The sequence below is a fragment of the Accipiter gentilis genome, chromosome 15 (assembly GCF_929443795.1).
Source record: "Accipiter gentilis chromosome 15, bAccGen1.1, whole genome shotgun sequence".
NCBI lineage: Eukaryota > Metazoa > Chordata > Aves > Accipitriformes > Accipitridae > Astur > Astur gentilis.
Genome location: NC_064894.1, coordinates 1,990,585 through 2,010,740, shown reverse-complemented (window position 1 = coordinate 2,010,740; position 20,156 = coordinate 1,990,585). Strand labels below are relative to the sequence as shown.

The 20,156-nt window shown below is 37.8% G+C and overlaps 1 protein-coding gene across 1 annotated transcript in view; it reads left to right on the top strand.

Moving 5' to 3' along the window:
• EYS (eyes shut homolog) overlaps positions 1-20,156 on the top strand; it is a 940,845-nt gene that overhangs the window by 500,613 nt on the left and 420,076 nt on the right. Inside the window, exon 29 of the mRNA XM_049818234.1 lies at positions 5,911-6,110. Within this exon, the coding sequence (XP_049674191.1) occupies positions 5,911-6,110 (200 nt within the window). The remainder of the gene's footprint in view (positions 1-5,910; positions 6,111-20,156) is intronic.

The window sequence follows — 20,156 nt, the reverse complement described above, 5'->3', positions numbered from 1 at the left end:
CATATATATTATTTATGTTTTCAGCAGTATCATGTGAAAATGAGATATATGATGTAGTAATGTTTTTGGAAAAAAATACTATCCTAAAAATTCTGTTGAGTGTAATTTTCCTTAGACTTAGCTTACTGTAAAGCATTTTATCTAGTACCTAAATCATTTTATGTTCTCAGTTTTTTGACATCCTTTATAATAAACAGATTCTAGAACTTGGCACAATATTTCAGTTTCCCCTAGCCATAAAATGAGGAATAACCACCTGTCTAAGTCACAGTTCCCCTCTCTGAAGACTTAAGGATAACATAAGCAATTTTTTCCATAGCATTGCAATAGGAGTTCATGTTGATAGCTTGTCCATTGTAGCTTTCATATCTTTTCCAAGGTCATTGCCTGTTAACAATACATAAACTCAAAGGGTTCCTTGTTAGGTCCAAATGGGAAAAGTGCATGTTTCACAGGGAAAAAAAAGAAGGACTCAGGAAAAAAAAGCCTACTTAAAGGGAGCTCTTGTGCTTTACTGTAAGGCGATCAGATATAAGAAAAGTCCAAGATATTTGGATGAGAATAAGGTGTGTCAGACTGGCGAAGTGAAAAGTTGATAAAAACTCTACACAAATAATCACAATTGTATAATTGCTATTTTGTTAAATCATTTCATTTATGTATAAGGGAGCTTATTGAAGCGGTCTGTGTTTTAAAAGATGAGCTGGGAAGGGGAGTATTGGTATGCTGTAAAGTGTGAGTACTGGGCATCATTTACAGATGTGATGATGTTTAACGAATGAGCAGAGCACCCCGACTGAAGTTAATAAGGGGCACTCTCATGGTTTAAACCTAGCCAGCAACTAAGCACCAGGCAGCTGCTCCCTTGCTCCTTCCACACCCCAGTAGGATGGGGAGGAGAATCAAAACCAGGTGGGCTTCTCCAGGGGAATCTCTGGTGGAGACTGCCTGGAGCACCACTTCCCCCTCCCTCTGCTCTCACCTTTGTGTCTGCAGGGCTGCTTTCCACACTTTTTCCTTGCTCCTCTCTCTGATGCTTTGCTGCATAATGGTTTTCACTCTTTCTCACCCAGGTTTTCCCCCCCGTTGGCTGCAGGGCCGAGCCGTGCCCAGTGGTGAGTGGGTTGGAGCCGGCTGTGCCAGCACGGGGCAGTCCCGGACCCTCCTCACAGAGGTCATCTCTGTGGCCCCCCCTCTAAACAAAACCTTGCCACATAATGCTATTTTAACAGTGTTGCACCAGGGAGATGCTTGAATTATGTCAGTTGCTTTTCTTAAGGGAAGCTATCTGCAAGGCCTGGAGTAGCGTGTGGCCACGAGGGCAGGCTGAGGGTGAGTTGGAGGAGCTGGCACACAGAGCCGGCAGGCTGCTGCAGCGGCAGGAGAGCCTCCCGCCGCCTCTTCACACCCCAGTGAGCCGAAGAGGCCCCAGTCAAAGGATGAGGTTTTCTGTGTCCTCAGAGGAGACTAAAATGAAAGTATTGCTTGAAAGAAGAAGTCTGAGAGAATAATAAAAAAAGAGTACTTGCTGTTTCTAGAAAGTCTTGAAGAATCAAACAAAAAAGTCACAGACAAAAGCTGTCGCTGTCACTGTTACTGCCCCTCAGTGTTTCAGTGTTATGACTGCTTGGTGGTACCTGGAGATCTCAGCACTTTCTCTGCTTTCTAAACGGAATATTTTTGCTGAGAACTCCAACAAGGAACTGAAAGTAATTTTGTGATTTTTGGGGGGAGTTTCAATTTGGTATTTTGTCACATGGGGTTTTTGTTTGGCTTTTATAATCATTCATTGCTAGCAAATTGTTAGTTGAAGTGACACAAATTTGTAATAGGAATAAATGTTGTAAAGAAGTACTTGATCTATGCACATAGATTTCATCTTGGAGTAAGTGACGCTGCACTTGGATGTATCAGCAGTTCTGTTGAAGAATTGCTAGCTGCATGAACTACTCCTGATCCTAGTACATTCATACTCACTTCTTCACCTTCCATTGAAACTTCTTCATGTGTTTCTTGTCAGATGTCAATATTAAAATTATAAAGTCCCACTTCGGAGATCTTTTTATGCTACCAATGCATTCAGTCACCTTGCAAGTACTCTTATCTGTCAGAAGGAAATACTGATTTCTGCTGACTTGGTTGAATACACTGGTGTCCGCTGTGGCATTTGGTATCTTAAGGCGATGCATCGTGGTTACCTTCTCACTATTGCTGCACAAGGCTATTTAAAACAGAGTCGATGTCACACTAACAAAGGACAAATTTCTGTAGACAGTTGCTCCTGCTTCCACAAGCATTATCAATTCAACTTGAAATAAATATGTTCAGAAAACAACGTTCTAAAAAGCCTTATCAAAAGGGCTTGTGCAGAAAATAACTATGTCTTATTAATTCTTAAAGACAGATTCCTTTTGAACATATCCTATTCTTGTTTCTTTTATCTGGCTAGATTTTAAAACTTTCACTCAGACTTCGATGATTTCTGTCCCTTCTAAGTATCAGTGCTGACTTAAGAACTTCCCATATCCTCATCTTCAGATAGTTCGCCCCTCCATAATAGTTTCCAGGTTACACCTGCATAACCGATTATGCATCATGTGCTGAGAAAAAAATTAGAAAATTAGCTTTTAAAAACATTTAAAAAAGATTTCTTTGGTCTGTCTTTGTTGTTGTTTTCTCTTTTTTAACATGTATTTTAATCTTATTCTGACACAATTAAGAGGACAAGGCAGCGTGATTTGGGGTGAGGAAATGGCAGGGGATAGAGGAAGGAATTGACAATATCATAAGCCAGAACGGTGCCTGAAACATGGATAATCTAAAACCGCTGGCAATTCCTGAGTAATTTTCTTCCCCTTTGATTTCACTAGGAAATGGAAGTGAAATTAATTTAAGGCTTCAGGACTGGATTGCTGATCAAGGTCAGAGTGTACATTTCCGTTCTGTACTACAATCTACAGATTTTTAGTGCCATAAGGGTGCTAACTTTAGGAATAGTGTGAGTATATGAGTGCATAGTGATGGTAGCAGAGCTTCCCTTTTGCTCGCAACATTGTATACCTCCTTTCCCCCAGAAATGGGATTGAGGAGAGGAGAGAAGAGGAAAAAGAAAAATGAAACAGAGAAACTGGCCTCATGATGAATGAGGTATTGCAAAATATGTTTCTTTTCTGCTACTGCAAACATTTAATTCTAATGGCAAAAAATTGCAGTGACCGATATTTTTCTGCGGATGAACAGCATTCAGTCTATTAGCTTGAGTTATTTCTTACCATTTAAACTTGGTATTTATTCTCTGTATCTGCCAAGCAAATACTGTAGATTTCTAAGGGACAAAGCCTGTGTTGCTCTCAGTGACTACAGGAATGGTAGTGATATTTGTTTTACTCAAACAGGTTATTTGTAAAATTTTTGAAGGATTACTGTAAGATTAAGTCTTTGTCATTGAATCTTAAAAATTATGCATTTTAAAATTCCAGATCAAAATAGCATTTCAGATTTAGTAAAGGTTAAAAGGGCCCATTGAAAATAAGAAGGTACAAAATGAAACATGAATAAGTAAGCAATTGTGACACTTCTATATATCAAGAAATTTGTGTTTCGGAAAAACTAAACCGACCCATCTTTGTGGATATTATTTTTGTAATGTTCAGGTTTCTTAGCTATTCAAAGGCAATTTTCCTCTGACAGGATCTTACCACTTCTAGGTGGGAAAATGTTAAGTAATACCCTATTAGGTTGTGAACTGGGCAGTTGAGGTGCCCACAAACGTCTTTTTTTCCCTGCTGTACTGGAGAAGAGAGAGAGTATTTCTAGAACTGTTGAGTCCCTGCAACTGTTGCTCTGATTTGGGAACTGTTTGGTTAAGGGTCATAGTTAAGATTCAATCTTCCATTATAAAAAGGAAGACAAAACTGAAATAGCATTGGTGGTTAGGTGAGCTTGTCTTCAGGGAGTCAGGGTAGTTGGGGATTTTCTGCAAAGACAGCTATTCCGTAATGGCAATCTGTAAAGTCAGTCTCTGGTAGGATCTAAGATAAGCAGGATTTGGTCACAGCTCTGTTGCAACTTGGGTTTGTCATTTAATGTCCTTGTTCTTTCAGACCATGCATTACAGCATTTGGTGGTAGTGTGGTAGCTCACCTACTTTGGGATAAAGTTATTATTTGTGGCATTTTTAACATAGTTGTATGTCTGTTCACCGAAACAATTTTCTTGCCTGAGTTACGAACAGTGCAGATTAGCACTTCTCTGGTAACATAGTGTACTCTGATTTTTTGAAGTCTAATGCTGAACTTTGAACTACAGCACATAAAAATATACTGGAAAGTTATAGGTGTTATTTCTTTCCTACAAACTGTCTAGTTTTTATGTTACTGTAAAAAATAATGACTATGAGTAGTTTTGTAAAATTTTACAAAAACAATGCATGCCATAGAAGAAAATAAAAAGTATTTACATTAAGTTTGCAACATGATATGACGGTGATGGCATATTGAGCCAAAGCTGTGAACATTTGTCTAAGCTTTGAACTTACCCTTAGTTACTTCGATGATTTTGATATATTTTGAATTTTAACTTTTAAATTATAATTAGGTAAAAATTTGATCCATTAATTGATAGATTTTTAATTTATTCTGCTAATGAGCAAAGCTGTAAAACCAGAAGTAGTAGAGATGCATACAAGTGAATAAGAATTAAGACAACTAGACAAGGGAAGTTACTGGAATAGAAAAAAAGCCAGAAAGTTGGAACTGTGAATTGAGATTCTTTTATAAGCAAGACTAAGAAGACTTGGGTTTGCCTACAACAGATGTTATTAATTTAGCAAAAGACTACTTCTAGAACCTAGACACAGGATTTTTGGCAGTCTGTAGAACTATCCCTATCATCCTGTGAGATGTATAATTCAATTAGTTTATGTAATGCTCACTAATAAATCATCCTATATACACCCAGTTGGAAAGCTTATAGGAGAATAAGTTGTTTCCTCACAATTCCCCATGGATATCTGAATTTACATTCTGTCAAAGCAACTGTAGTACCTGCAGGAAGTCTGAGTGTCCTTGGATATCCTTAAAGAATTAAACCTTCCAAAGTTACAGGAGTGTGAGAATAAATTTAAAATATTGGATTTAGCTAGACTATTCGGGTGGCAGCAGCAAAATAAAACTCCTTTGGGATATAGGCAAAAACTAGGTTTCTCTGCCCAAGGGCAAAAACATTTTTTGCACTGGCAATTGCACTAACTAAACTCTCCTGTAATTCTGGAGAAACATTAATTTGCTGCTACTTTGCATGGTTTGAATTTGATGACTTTCACATTAGCTTTATCAGAGGAAATTGTTATTATGTGAACACATAAACATTTCTGTATGTTTCTATTTGCAATATTATGCATTAATTGATAATAAGAAAGCATTTATCAGGAAATACTGATAAAAGGCTTGTATGCATTGGTTAAGAAAAATAATTTTTTATTCTGTCCAGAACTGTCTTACTAATGTGGCTTTTTTCACTGCAACAGGCCCTACTATAAAAACTGAGAAGGAGTAATTGTATAAACTATGGCTTGGAAACATGCTTTAAAATTTTGATAAAGGAATCATGAGTGTGAAGCACATACTTACAGCTGTAAGACTGCTTATATGAAAATACATTTGCATTTCTCCAAGATTAATTAGTAGGAACAAGCATAGTTTCAAGAGTGAGCATGAGTTGTAATCAAAGGATCTCTGTATAATCAAAAATTGCCCCAAACTAGAGACTTCTGTTTATCAGACAATAAAAACAGTCCAGCACTCTTTTTCTCATCTCCAGATTCAGTCTCTTGCACTTGCTGTTGAAATGAATGAATAAGTAATGTGTTTTAAAGCTATGTAGTCAATGTGTTATTATTTCTTTCCTCAGGAATGTGAATCTGCTCCCTGCGTTAACGGAGGATCTTGTCAAGATGCAGTCAACGCATTTGTTTGTACTTGCCTGAGTGGGTACACCGGCAGGTTTTGTGAAGTTGATGTTGATGTTTGCAGTGAGCCTGCGCTGAATTCAGTTCTCTGTCACAATAGAGGTGTATGTGTTGATGGACCTGGAAGAACTTTTCATTGCAGGTTAGTATGAATACTGTCATATAACTGCTTTAGTTAATACACGCTGATTTGTGTAGATTTCAGGGTGGTGGTGTTACTATATGCAGTATCTGGACGCATTTGGATTTGATGCTCAATCTAGTGCTCAAAAATATTATCTTAAACCATTCACTGTTTAGCATCAGGCCCTTTTATCTGGAAACTTACCTTCTAGTGCTTTTCAGAATTATATGTGGAAACTTCTAACATAAACTGACCCTAAAAAATTTAAAATCATTATGTTTATGGATAAGTATGTACTCTTGTGTTTTCTACTCAGGGAGAAAATTAATTTGCAAACAAATTTAGGTAACAGGTAGTTTGTATAGTATGTGTGCACAGACATACGTGCCAAAAAATTTCCTGATACATCGTCATCATGCTCTGGCTGTTTAAGGCTTCTGAGTAAATAACATGTAATCTTTTAGCTTATAGACTTGTAATATAGTGAAACTCCTTTAAAATTAAGCTACTCTATAGATTGTATACATTATGCTCTACTACATCTAATAATTATAACAACTCACAATTATTATCTAAGTCCCTATTCAATTGCTACATTTGTAAAAGTATTAAATACTATGAAAATATTTTATAAACATACTTAAGTATGAAGCATAAGTATCTTCCCCTGTACAGTCATACGCTCAATATCTGGATTTTGATTGATGGCCAGTGTTGAAGATAAGGATAACAATTTTATTTAAAAAAACCCACCTGCTAATGTTAAAGCAAGAATGATCATTCTTAGTTGTATGTTACAATTTGATAGCTTTATAATGTACTATAAGAAATGAAGCTAATTTCATTAATGAAGCTAATTTCATGGTTTAACCCTAGACAGCAACTAAGCACCACACAGCTGCTCACTTGCCCCTCCTCCCCCCCAGTAAGATGGGGAGGAGAATCAAAACCAAGTAAAACTCATGGGTTGAGATGACAACAGTTTAATAATTTAAATAAAAATTAAAATATAATAATAACAACAATAACAATAATAACAATAATAGTTGTAATAGTAGTAGTACTGAAAAGGAAGATAACAAGAAGAGAGTGAAATATAACCCAAGAAAGACAAGTGATGCACAATGCAATTGCTCACCACCCGCTGACCGATGCTCAGCCAGTCCCTGAGCAGCAATCTGCCCCCCCCCCCCGGCCAACTTCCCCCAGTTTATATACTGGGCGTGATGTCACATGGTATGGAATACCCCTTTGGCCAGTTTGGGTCAGCTGCCCTGGCTGTGTCCCCTCCCAACTCCTTGTGCCCCTCCAGCCTTCTTGCTGGCTGGGCAGGAGAAGCTGAAAAATCCTTGACTTAGTCTAAACACTACTTAGCAATAACTGAAAACATCAGTGTGTTATCAACATTCTTCTCATACTTAATCCAAAACATAACACTATACCAGCTACTAGAAAGACAATTAACTCTATCCCTGCCGAAGCCAGGACACTGTGTCTGGTAAAACTGGAAATAGCAAGTAATGAAAAGTGTCCAGCAGTGGGTAAGTGTCAGGCTGCCTTAACTGTGGGCAGCACTACCAGCTTCAGCTATGATGTATGTGATATTTTACCCAGTAGTATAGTGAATGGTTCAACTTCGAGTTATGTGGGAATCAATTACCTGAACAACCCTACAGGCTTCTTCCAGAGGTGAATATGAAAAATACCCTTTGGGATAGCCCTTGAATTGTGTGTTATGTGAAAAATCTTTCTGTCTTCAAAGCCTTGGTTTAAAATTAAAACAACTCATTGGAAGTGAGAGGGGTGCTGGGAGTTGTAATTCAGTTCTATCCTGGGCAGACTGCCACTGAATCAGGGCTTCAGGAAACAGATTACCATCTGAAAGGATGCCCACCTACCTTCCTTTGTATTTTAGTGTTCTTAATTAAAGGAACTGGCTGCCACAACAACAAACACTATATAAATCAGCAAATTAATAATAGAGCTATCATGGGGCTCAGGGGGGCTTTCAGAAGACAATTCAGCCTAACCTACATATGGTTGATAGAACAAGTATGCAATAGTAATTCTGAAGCATTTTCATAGTATTTTCCAAGTCTTTTGAGGAAGAGAAACTGTTCCACATAAAATACTCAGATTTCTTTAATTATATTTAATCCATAGTTGGTTCATCCTCACTTTTGCATCTTTTGGTCCCAGACCATTTGGTATGCCTGGCCTGGGATTTAAAAAAGTAAAAATAATAATAATTGAAAACGTTCCGCCCTCCCCACTCATGCTTCCATTGAGCTTTTGAGCCTTTTTTAAATGTGCATTTCGGGTACTTCCTACTGATTAGGTTCAGAAGTCATACAGTCTTGAGAAGTATTATCTGTGCAGTGCTTTCAGTCTGATCAGGTGAAAATAATGTCAACAATCTTATGACAGGCCTTGTTGAATATTATAGGTTCATTGTACTTTTTCAGCGCATTATAGCACATCCGTTTTTTGTAATGTTTTTGTGAGGGAAAACAGAGGTAATTTTTTATGTCATTCTGTCTTTCATCATCTACTCTAAGTAATCTTTCCAGAATTTAAATGTACTCAGTGGTATAAGATAACTTTGTTGGTCTTAGAAATGTGTAGGGTCACAAGTAAGTTTGATCCTATCCTTTGATACTTAAAGGGAGTCTGGTGGTTTTTAAATCTAGTTTTTGGACTGTATTTGACTACATTATTTGGTTCAGAACTGAAGCTTTTTTGGCAGCAACTTTCAGAGATTAGTTTATATTTGCAACATAATTCTGTGGGCTTGTTTTTTTGTATTCCAGTGGCAGGTAAGAGTGACTATTTGATCAACAGAATACCTGATCAACAGAATGTCAAGGTTTTTCTTCCAGCTTATGAGGTTTTAGTAAGAAAGAATAGGAATATGTTGTTCTACATTTCCTTAAAATAAAGTGCAATTATTTTAAAATGTTTATTGTGTTATCCACCACTCATTCTTTTTTGTGACTGTGAACTGATTATAATGAATGCAATGATAAGTAGTGAAAGGCTGGATAGCGTTCTTTATAATTGCACGTGTACATGAGAGAAGGTTGAAGGACCTTTGACTCGTATTTACCCAAGCATTCATTAGCATTTGTATAAGAATATAACCTAATAATTACTTGATTACTAAGTCGAAGGGGCAAATAATGTAGTCAAAAGCAGTCATAGTCGTTAGTACATTGTATACATCAGCTAGTATCCTTGGAACATCTTGTCAAAATCTTTAAAATATACCACTTTCAGATATCTTCAAGTGGTAGAAATTATGTTGGAAAAAATATGAATTCTGTATAATTTAGCCTGACTTCTGACTTTTATAAGGATAAGGGACTAGGATTATGATGGAGTGTGTCATATTAAATTGCATTCAAGTGTCGATGAAAAGACATCCACAAAACGTGTAAGCAACTTTTTTTTTTTTTTTTTTTTTTTCTTCCTTGGGATTCTTCACATGCCATTTGGCACTCAGAAAGGCCTTTCATTTTCTTCTCATAACTATTCTTCCCTTTTCTTTCACTCAGTAAAATGAATTTGCTCTTGAAAATGTTTGCATTACATGCTTTTATATATTTTCTTTATTTAAGGCTTTTCTTGCCACAGTTGGAGCACATGTAGAACATGTAATTAAAAACCAAAGCTGTCCTACAATCTTATTCTTGTGCTGCTTCGAAACAGCTGATAAAAATAAACTAGGATCAGTACGTTCATATTCTTGTGTTCTGCTGATAAGGAAGCAAAGTTTAGATTTTAAAATACCTTGTTTCCAGTTCCTTTCTATTTTAATTTGCTTGATCTGTGTAAGCAAGGTGTCCCACTGGAGCATCAGGTCTCATAAATAGCTAGGGCCTCTGCAGGGATCCGGGAAGGAGATAAAAACAATTCAAGAGTGGAGATGCTGTATGAACAGAAAACTGGAGTCTGAAAAATACATTCCTCTGTAGCTTTGGCATGCAGGCTGCACATAAGAAATGATATAGTGAGATGGTTTGTCTTACAGTATGTATAAGGTAAACAATATATTGCTGGTATGGGGCAGATAATTATCGGGGGAGCCTAGGGGTGCAGTTTTGTAGGGCAACATAGGTAACTGTATCCAACAAAGCTGCTATTTAATTCTTTCATGGTATACAAAAGGACTTGATCTGTATGGCTTTGAAGAATCAAAGTTGTTTAGGGTTTCATAAGTGACAGTCAGGTATTTAAATTGAAAGCTACTGCAGATTACAAATCCAAAAAAATACAGTTCGCTCTTGAAGAACCACTACTTAACACAGGTGCTGCCACATTTTGCATTAATTGGGCTTTGCATGTCTCCATAAGAAATTGTTCTTAGCAAATTGTAATAATCCAATGGGAAGTTGACAAATGCATCAATTGGTGTGATGATGGAGTCCACCTTGAAGAAGTAAGATGGAAATTTGGCCAGCATCATAGAATCATAGAATCATTTAGGCTGGAAAAGACCTTTAAGATCATTGAGTCCAAACGTCAACTGAACGCTGCTAAGTCCACCACTAAACCATGTCCCTAAGTGCCACGTCTACACGTCTTTTAAATACCCCCAGGGATGGTGACTCAACCACTTCCCTGGGCAGCCTGTTCCAATGCTTGACAACACTTTTGGTGAAGAAGTTCTTCATAACATCTAATCTAAACCTCCCCTGGTGCAACTTGAGGCCATTTCCTCTCATCCTGTCTCCGGCCACCTGGCAGAAGAGACCAGCCCCCATCTCACTACAAGCTCCTTCCAGGTAGTTGTAGAGAGCGATCAGGTCTCCCCTCAGCCTCCTCTTCTCCAGGGTGAGCCATCCCAGTTCCCTCAGCCGCTCCTCATCAGACTTGTGCTCCAGGCCCCTCACCAGCTCGGTCGCCCTTCTCTGGACACGCTCCAGCACCTCCATGTCTTTCCTGCAGTGAGGGGCCCAAAACTGAACACGGCACTCGAGGTGCGGCCTCACCAGCGCCCAGTACAGGGGGACGGTCACTTCTCTTGTCCTGCCGGCCACACCATTTCTGATACAGGCCAGGATGTTACTGGCCTTCTTGGCCACCTGGGCACAGTGCTGGCTCACATTGAGCCGGCTGTCGACCAACACCCCAGGTCCTTTTCCGCCGGGCAGCTTTCCACCTACTCTTCCCCAAGCCTGTAGCGCTGCATGGGGTTGTTGTCACCCAAGTGCAGGACCCGGCGCTTGGCCTTGTTGAACCTCATACAGTTGGCCTCGGCCCATCCAGCCAGCCTGTCCTACCCTCCAGCAGATCAGCACTCCTGCCCAACTTGGTGGCATCTGCAAACTTACTGAGGGTGCACTTGATCCCCTCATCCAGATCATGGATAAAGATATTAAACAGAACTGGCCCCAGTGCTGAGCCCTTGGGAGCACCACTTGTGACTGGCCACCAACTGGATTTAACTCCGTTCACCACCACTCTTTGGGCTCGGCCATCCAGCCAGCTTTTTACCCAGCGAAGAGTATGCCCGTCCAAGCCATCAGCAGCCAGTTTCTCCAGGGCAATGCTGTGGGAAAGTGTCAAAGGCTTTACTCAAGCCCAGGTAAACCACATCCACAGCCTTCCCTCATCTACTAAGCGGGTCACCTTGTCACCGAAGGAGATCAGGTTAGTCAAGCGGGACCTGCCTTTCGTAAACGCACGCTGATCCCCTGGTTGTCCTGTACGTGCCATGTGATGGCACTCAGGATGATCTGCTCCACAACCTTCCCCAGCATCGAGGTCAGGCTGACAGCCCTGTAGTTCCCCAGATCCTCCTTCCAGCCCTTCCTGTAGGTGGGCGTCCCATTCGCTAACCTCCAGTCAATGGGGACCTCCCCGGTCCGCCAGGACTGCTGACAAATGATGGAAAGTGGCTTGGGGAGCACTTCTGCCAGCTCCCTCAGTACCCTCGGGTCGATCCCAGCCGGCCCCATAGACCTGTGGGCGTCTAAGTAAGTGGTGCAGCGGGTCGCTAACCGTGTCCCATGTACTCAGTTTCATTCCGATACAGAAACTAGAAAATAGCAAATTATGTATAAATTTTAAAGAAGGGCTGATTTTCATTTGTTTACCTTTTTCTTGTTATGACACTCATGTACACAGAACCCCCACAGGTTTTCCTATGTCTTGCTTGCCTAGAAGTCTGAGTATGAAGCAACTGGAGTAAAAAACACAGCTCAAAGTTCCAGGCTATCAAAATGCTTTTGCTTGCAGGGCAGCAGGTTGCACCGAAGTAACAGCAGAAGCAGGCCAGGCTTGCATTAACACTTCAATGTGTTCCTTATTGGATCACTGGGGAGAATGACTGCATGTGAAAGAGGTCTGGAAAGTTACCAATTTCAAGCTTCCAGCAGTTAACAGAAGTAGTGCAAATACTGGATCGGGGTTCAAGGCGTTCACTTTGCATGAAATTCCACACTAACCTACATAGCTAGCATCTTAACTATGTTAGAAGTATTTCCTTCCTTGATATAGCAGATAGAACAAGACGCGTTTAAAATCAGCATATGGTAACAGCTCTCGAGAACAGGGAAACTAAAATGGGATGAATAATAATGATATGTCTGGCAGAACTGATAAAAGACAAAGTTTAAAGGAATCATGAGAGTGATGGTAGATCTAGCGAATGTAACAGACACAAATCAATATGATAAAACAGAATTAGAAGGCAAAGGTGTCGTGTAATTTCAACATTTTTCAGAAACCACAGCGTACACTGTTGCGTATAATTGAATAGAACTTGGTTGAGGAGAAAGATGGAAAAGCATTACATTATTATAGAATTAGTATCAGTGCTAGAACACACTGTGAATGCTTCCAACTATTACTGCCAAGAATATAAAGATGGCATTATTATTTTCCCTATGACTTCCTAGTCAACAAGATGACAACACAAAACGTCATGCCACCATATATAAGAAACTGTCTTTTAAATAGAAGTGTCATTTATCAGTACTGTACATTCAGTCCTTCATCCCAAAGAAAATAGAACTAGTCTTTGAATCTGTTCATGTCAGCTGTACCTCCAGGCAATAATCAAAGGGTTCTCCTGTATTTCAGAAGTCTTAACGTGCAGCGTTTGCCCAGCTGTGTGCCCCCATCAACCCGAAGAGTGACTTAACGATAAAGTATTCATTTTGAGAATCACTGAGGTCTTACATGCCATGTAACAGAAGAGGCATGCTTCTCTTTGAAGATTGTTAACTGAAAAGCTCCATGTCATTTAGCTGTTGATAGCTTGCAAAGTCTGACCAAAGTTGCAGAGTACACATTACATAGATTATGTATCTTAAGTTAATCAGAGCACTGAGGTAAATATGAGAAGAAAGTCATTTTATCATATAGAAGGAGTGACTCCAATTACACTGGAACATCAGTCTCTTAAAACAGGCAAGTCATAAAGCAATAGATTCTTACTTTTGTTTGTGCTGTGAATACGTAGGCAGTACTCTATTTCTCTGTCTTCTCTGTGTGAAAATAGTCGCCCCTCCGTTTATATGTAGGTAATGAGATGGGTTCTGCATGATTTGCCAATTTCATAATTCACTGCTTAGTTATTTACATTTAGTGAAGCATGAATATTTAGGGTTTGCATTGCGTGTATGTGTTAGGTTGCATGAAAATACAGGAATGGATGTACAGGTTCAACGCAAGAACCATATAACCCTGTATGCTATTTCCAACAGTGGCCATATGTGGATTGCCAGGAAAGAATATGAAGAGCGTGTGCATATTATTTGTCCTCCGGTACTCTCTCACGCTCCGTTGAACAGGGGTTTTCCTGAGTGTGTTGCGGTTTGTTCAGGAGAAGTCAGTGAGTCTCTAATCACTTGCACAGTCTTCCCTCGAGCTTGTATCAACTTCTTCTCTGAGAAGGGGGCTTTCACGAGGCACTCTACAAAGGTCCCTGCCAGCATCAGCTGTTCTGTGACAGTGCCATTCAGCAATTGTAGTGTGGAAAAGGATAATGAAAAGCTGCTTCCAAGCCATCCTTTCCTTGCTTTTGTGGGCCACTGCCATATTGCCCCGTGCTTCTTCCTTTCCGGCTTTCAGAGTCCTTCCTCCTTCATAAGCCATCCCAAACTTCTGCTCATCCTTCTGGCCCTTTTCCAAGGCTTTTTAATTTCTATCTTGTCTTTACTGACACAAGAGGGCAAGAAGTACAGAGTATCCATGCTATGGGCCACTCTGTGATTTATACAGTGGCATAATGTTTTCTTTCTCCTTCTCTATTCTTCCCATAATAACAACTAGTATTTCATTGATGCTGGGAGGAGAGGGAGCACAGGTGTTCCAGTTTTATTCTTAAGTCGGCTGATCACTGAACTGTAGTTTCTATAGAGAATGGTTAGATAAAGTTGGCATACTAACATGTTCCTATACTACTCCATGTATAATTAGTTTATCTATAAATATGCATATAAATATATATATGTGTGATTTTCATTGCATTGCACTTCCTTATTTAATCAAAATCCCATTCTTACTGTCAGAGCAATAAGAATAGGTAATCATGTTAATGACGATTTCTAACCATTCCATTTCATAACAAAAAATGCTTGTGTCCCCATGTGAAAAATACTATCTAACACTATCAAAAGAAATAGTATAATAAAAATATATATGTATTTTTCTTACTTTCTGGATATATAGTAAAATTCTTATACATACGACAAGCTTATAAGGAAAAAAGAACAAGTGCATTATAGTCTTTATTTACTACATGCTAATAAAAAGTAAAATATGAATTTAATAAACTGCATATGCTAACTAGTACTCTTAACATATCTCTACACTTTCAACTGAAACCAGAACTGTAATCATAAAAATGTTAATATGTAATTTTAAAAAAATTGTTCTCCAGGTGAATTAAAGTTCTGAATTATTTTAGAAGTATTTTTTTTAGAAATCTTGTTGAGAAGAAGCTTTGGTGTTCTTAGCTTTCATACCTTGTAATAAGTTTTGATTAATACATGCCTTATTGCTTCCTTGCTTATTCAGATTGGATCAAATTGCTATGTTGCTCTTTTTGTATGATATTACATGAACGCTAAAGGAATATATCATAGCTGTAAAGAGGCAACACATCCATTTTAGAGAAGTTTCTCCTTTACTAGCAAATTTACCAGGAGGTCAAGATCGCAGGATTTGGAATGAGTATTTAAAACAAACAAATAATGTGTCTGAAGAAGTTCAATGTGGGCTATATGCCTGATGGAATAGCTGTTATAGCTGTGTCCCCTAGTGCTTCTGGGCAAAAGTAGAGAAAAATTATCATTCTGTCACTTGAGTGGATATTTATATTGCTATTCAAACATTATATGAAACCAGTTAAAATACCTACAGAGGCATTTTACCAATTAAATAGCAAAATAGAAGTAGGAGAACTGAAAATGGTAAGAGGCTGTAAAAGTGGAGCATGAAGAAAGGCAAGGCATTAAGAAACATACCCCAAACAGGGCTACTGTGTTTTTTTTAATATAGGTGCATGTTCTGTCTTGTCACATTTTACTAGTGATATTTACAATGGTAGTACTGCATCTAGTTAAAATTACCCACTCTCCTTATCGTTTTAAAGTTCTAAAATTCAACAGCAAAGTGCAGTCTGCTAGAGAATTAGAATTGTCTACAAAACCGCAGACAACAGTGTCTGGAAATGAGGCACTAAAAAGTAGTAGGAAAAAAACACACCCAAAAGCAAAACACAAATCTCGTTCAAATCACCCAGCTGCCCCGTCTTGGAATAAAACCATTTTAAAGCTTATATCTAAATGGCTATTGGCAATTGTTATATTCTGTTTTTTTAAAGAAACCTTTTAAAAATTCATTGCCTGAAAAGACACAGGATGCCTCTACCCTACGTATATATTGGGTTTGGTTTTTGTTTTTGTTTTTCTAGCTAAGTTGTTTTCTGACTTCATGAAACAGAAGCCAAACAAGAATAGCTACTGGGAATCACGTACACATCCCCATTATACAAGATGCAGTGACTGAACAGTTGGGATTGTGCCTGTAACAGAACATTTCAGCTTTTTCTAGCTGCACACAGAGAATATTTAATTCAACATTACCCAAAACATGCATGTTGAAATCAAGTCCAACACCTGGAACAAGATTTAAAGTTTCACAGTGCTTTAAGATGTAGTGTGCTGCTTATTTATTCAGAATTCCATATGGAATACTAAAACATACTACACAAGCGATTCAAACATACATCACCTTTGATATTTTTGCTGTTAATGTCTTCAGAAGTTTGTGACATTTGTGGCATTCTTTTTTCTTTTTTTTAATAAAATATATGTTCTGAGTGCATGTACACAAATGGCAAAATTGCTAACAGTGACTTTGCCTTTTTATAGTGATTGTTGACAAAACCATCAATGAATCTACCATAAAAGTTACAACATCATTTTAAAAAGAAGGTTCCTCTATTTGATTATATTAAATTAAGAAATCATATAAAGTGATAGTTGAAAATGTTTAACATGTTGTTGTTTAAAATCCTTTACTTGAGGTTTTGCAGAATTCCAACCTACTGGCATTTTGCAAACATGAGTTGTTACTACCTTGTTTCTTGAGTGACAGTCCACAAGTTAAAATAAGGGCCATGCTTCAAGTGAAAACTTCTAGCTCAGACAGAAAGACACAGTTTACTGGAATCCTTGAGGGTATTTTTGAATAATTAAATGAATGTGCTCAATTTTTTACAATTGTAAATAATCACAAGAAGTATAAAAAAGGGAAAATACTGTATCTTATTTTAAAACAAATATAGAATTATTAGTGTTTCACCTTGCCCATCTAAGAAAGACTTTTTCTAAACTGCATTTGCTTGTCCATTACCACATAAAGAATTTGAAGGACAGTATCTTTCAACTCATTGTATGAAACAGCAGAATTTCCACAGGTTTTGTTTGTTTGATTGATTGATTGTTTATTTTTAAAAGGGCAATTATTGAAAAAGTTAAAGTGTAGCTTATGGCTATGTATTTTTTTTATACCCTGCATGTAAAAAGTGAGAAAACAAAGTAGGTCTGAAAAACATACGAAACTTCACTGTAATTTTTTTTTTAATTATTATTTTTTTATTTTAGCATAAGCTATTTCACCTTGTAATTCAGATGTACAGATTGTTACTTTTTAGAGAAGGGCATGGGCAAAGGCAAGGAGAAGAGAAAGGGAAAGGAGGGCATTATTCAGGTAAATTGGTCATTTTTGAAGCCCATAATAATAATAATAATGAAAATTGTTTTTCCATCTAATTTCAGCACTCAAAATGGATGTTTCGGTATTAGTTTCCAGGGGAGCTATACAATTTCTGTCAAGTGCGTATGTTTGCCAGTATGCATGAATGTGGTTAGTTACTACCTTAGAATTTGACTCTATATGTATAAATAAGCATAAGTAAGTCCATCTGACAGATTAGTAGTACCAGGAAGATACTTTTTTCCATAAAAACCTTCTGTAATTTCAACTAATACTTAGTCATATTTAAAAATACATATATGAGGTATTGTGTTCTGTGCCCGAATGTGACATACAATGTAATTCTAATAAAATTTCTCTAAAGTGTCATGAATTGTATATAACTGCAACTGGAAGTAAATATTCTTTCTGTACCTGGTTTTACCTAGGATGCTTTGTTATTTTCTGAAGGTTTCATGCTGAAACTTGCAATTTCAGTTGCGTAGGACACAGCTAAAGATCGGTGTTCACCAAGTTTCAATTCATCTGCACTGGTGAATCAGTGCTTTTTCCTATGAACTAATCCCAGTGAGATAACTTTTTCCCTTCAGAATGTACTGTAGTATAGTACCAGGTAATGGCTGCCATGGCCCCATAAACAGATTTTTTTTTTCTTCCACTGTGTACCCTTGAACTACTTCATGTAGAAGTAACCTTATCTTAGGAAGCACTACTGCTAGAAACAAGTCAAACAACTATTTTAAAATAATCTTCCTCACCTTTTGAGCATTGCTGTAAAACTTATGTTTGCATTGTTGATATAATTTTCAATAACTTTCTGTCTAATGTTGACGCATAGTTCTTTGTACTCATTATGTGAGGGAGAATTGGAGGAGAGAAAATGGAATATAGGAACTGCCATTTAATGTCAGACCTCAGCTTCATCTTGTTCTTTGTCTGGTCTCATACTGTAACCAGACTTCAGAGGAATGCCTGAAGAACTCAGTAGAAAAACTTTTTTTTTTTCCCCACTTCTTTTTCTCCCACCACATATAGGTCTCAGTTTAATTGGTCAGAGGCAGTGATTGCCCTGAAGCATAAGTTTAAGATCCTTCCCAAAGGTTGTTTTTAAACATTTTTACATTAAATACGGGTATTTCTATATCCCATAAAATTCCCAGGCCCTTCCAAGGCTTCCTTCACATGTCTACCATTAAAAATTGCTCATCTGTCATAAATATGATCTGTAATAGCGTTGTGCAAGTCATGTATATTGCTGTATATTTCTCCCTTTTTTGATTTCTTCCAGAAATCAGTTTTCCCCAAACAAGTTTTTGTCATTCTGGATGGATAGCTGTCCCCTGAGACACTGTTTCCTGCAAGGCTGTAGGTGCTCTGGCTTGTTCTCAGTGAGCCCTAAGGGAGTGTGTACTTCAGACACTAGATTCTTATGATTTCTCTCATTTCTCATCAACAGTCTTCTTACAGTGATGGTCTTACAGTAAGAGATGTAACAGCTGTTTGCTCTCAGATAATAAACAGAAACAGAGACACTTGTAGAAAGTGTCCTGCCCACCTTTGCTTTCCAAGTAAATGTAGAGGACTGGCAGAAGATTGTTGATTGCAAGATTGACGAAAGTCGGGAACAGAAAACATAATTCATCACTGCCAGTGCTTTACTGGAATGAATATATTTTGTTCACATACTAAATATTCAGCTGATGTGAAAAGGGTAATAAAAACTAAAAAAAATAACACGTGCGAACACCCAAAGAGAAGAAAGAGACTTCAGTCATCAGGAAGAGTCTCTGAGACTATCCTAAAGCTTGGCTGTTTACAATCCATTGCACTTCTGAAAATTTCCTCTTCCTGTTTGATAAATATTCTCTGACATAGTCTAGAAAACTAAAATCTATTCTGTGACTATGTTTGATTTTGTTTGTCATCAGCAAACAGGTGTCTCCTATTTTTATTCATTCCAGCTATTTAGTGATGTTTGATGCAAGGCTTAGAAAAGGTTAAAGGCTTTTTTTATAGCACAACGTTGTAAAATTTAAGCCAGTTTTCTATCCCACTTCTATACTGGTAACGACTTTAATTTGTTTTGTGTTATGTTTTGTAAATCTCTCAACAGTTTTCAGTATCTGCAGCTGGCTAAATTCAGAAATTAAGATGCAACTCTAGGTGCTGCATGGGCAATGTGAGCACTGGAGTCATCTTAGTATATATGGTAAACTTTTTAAAAACCAGGATGATATGAAGCTTGTGCAGTGCCTTAATTGTATCATTTCAAGTATCTTCTCTAGAGAGGTGGCATGCCCTGGGAGAAAATTGAGAGGCATCTGTTTTTCACCTGTCTTGCCAGGTTTAGAGAACCAAATCAGTTTTAACTGAAAAATCAAATTTATAGATTATTGATGTGTAATCCCAGCAATCTATAGGCTTGTTTCCTGAAACTCTTTCCTATGGGAAGTCTACCAGACATTAGGGTCTGTTTAGGATTTTTCTAGTATAAGCTGGTTAAACGATGAAATAAAAATTAGACAGTGAGGAAAATTAGACAGCGGTAGACAGTGAGGAAAATTAGACAGCGGTAGAAATGCAGTTTTCTATGAAGGGCAATATAGTTAGCAACTGTTTTTATTTTCATTTGTTTTGAAGAAGGGCAAACTTCTCATTTTTATTCATAATCTTAATAAAATGTATAGACTGTTAAAAAGTTGTCGCTTGATAGTATTTGTCAAAAATGGCATCTGAAGTATTGTTTTTTCCCTCCTTTAAAGGGAAATGTGTGTTAGCCACTAGTAAGTAATGATTTCTTTCGTTTACTGACTCACTTTATCGATAAGTCTC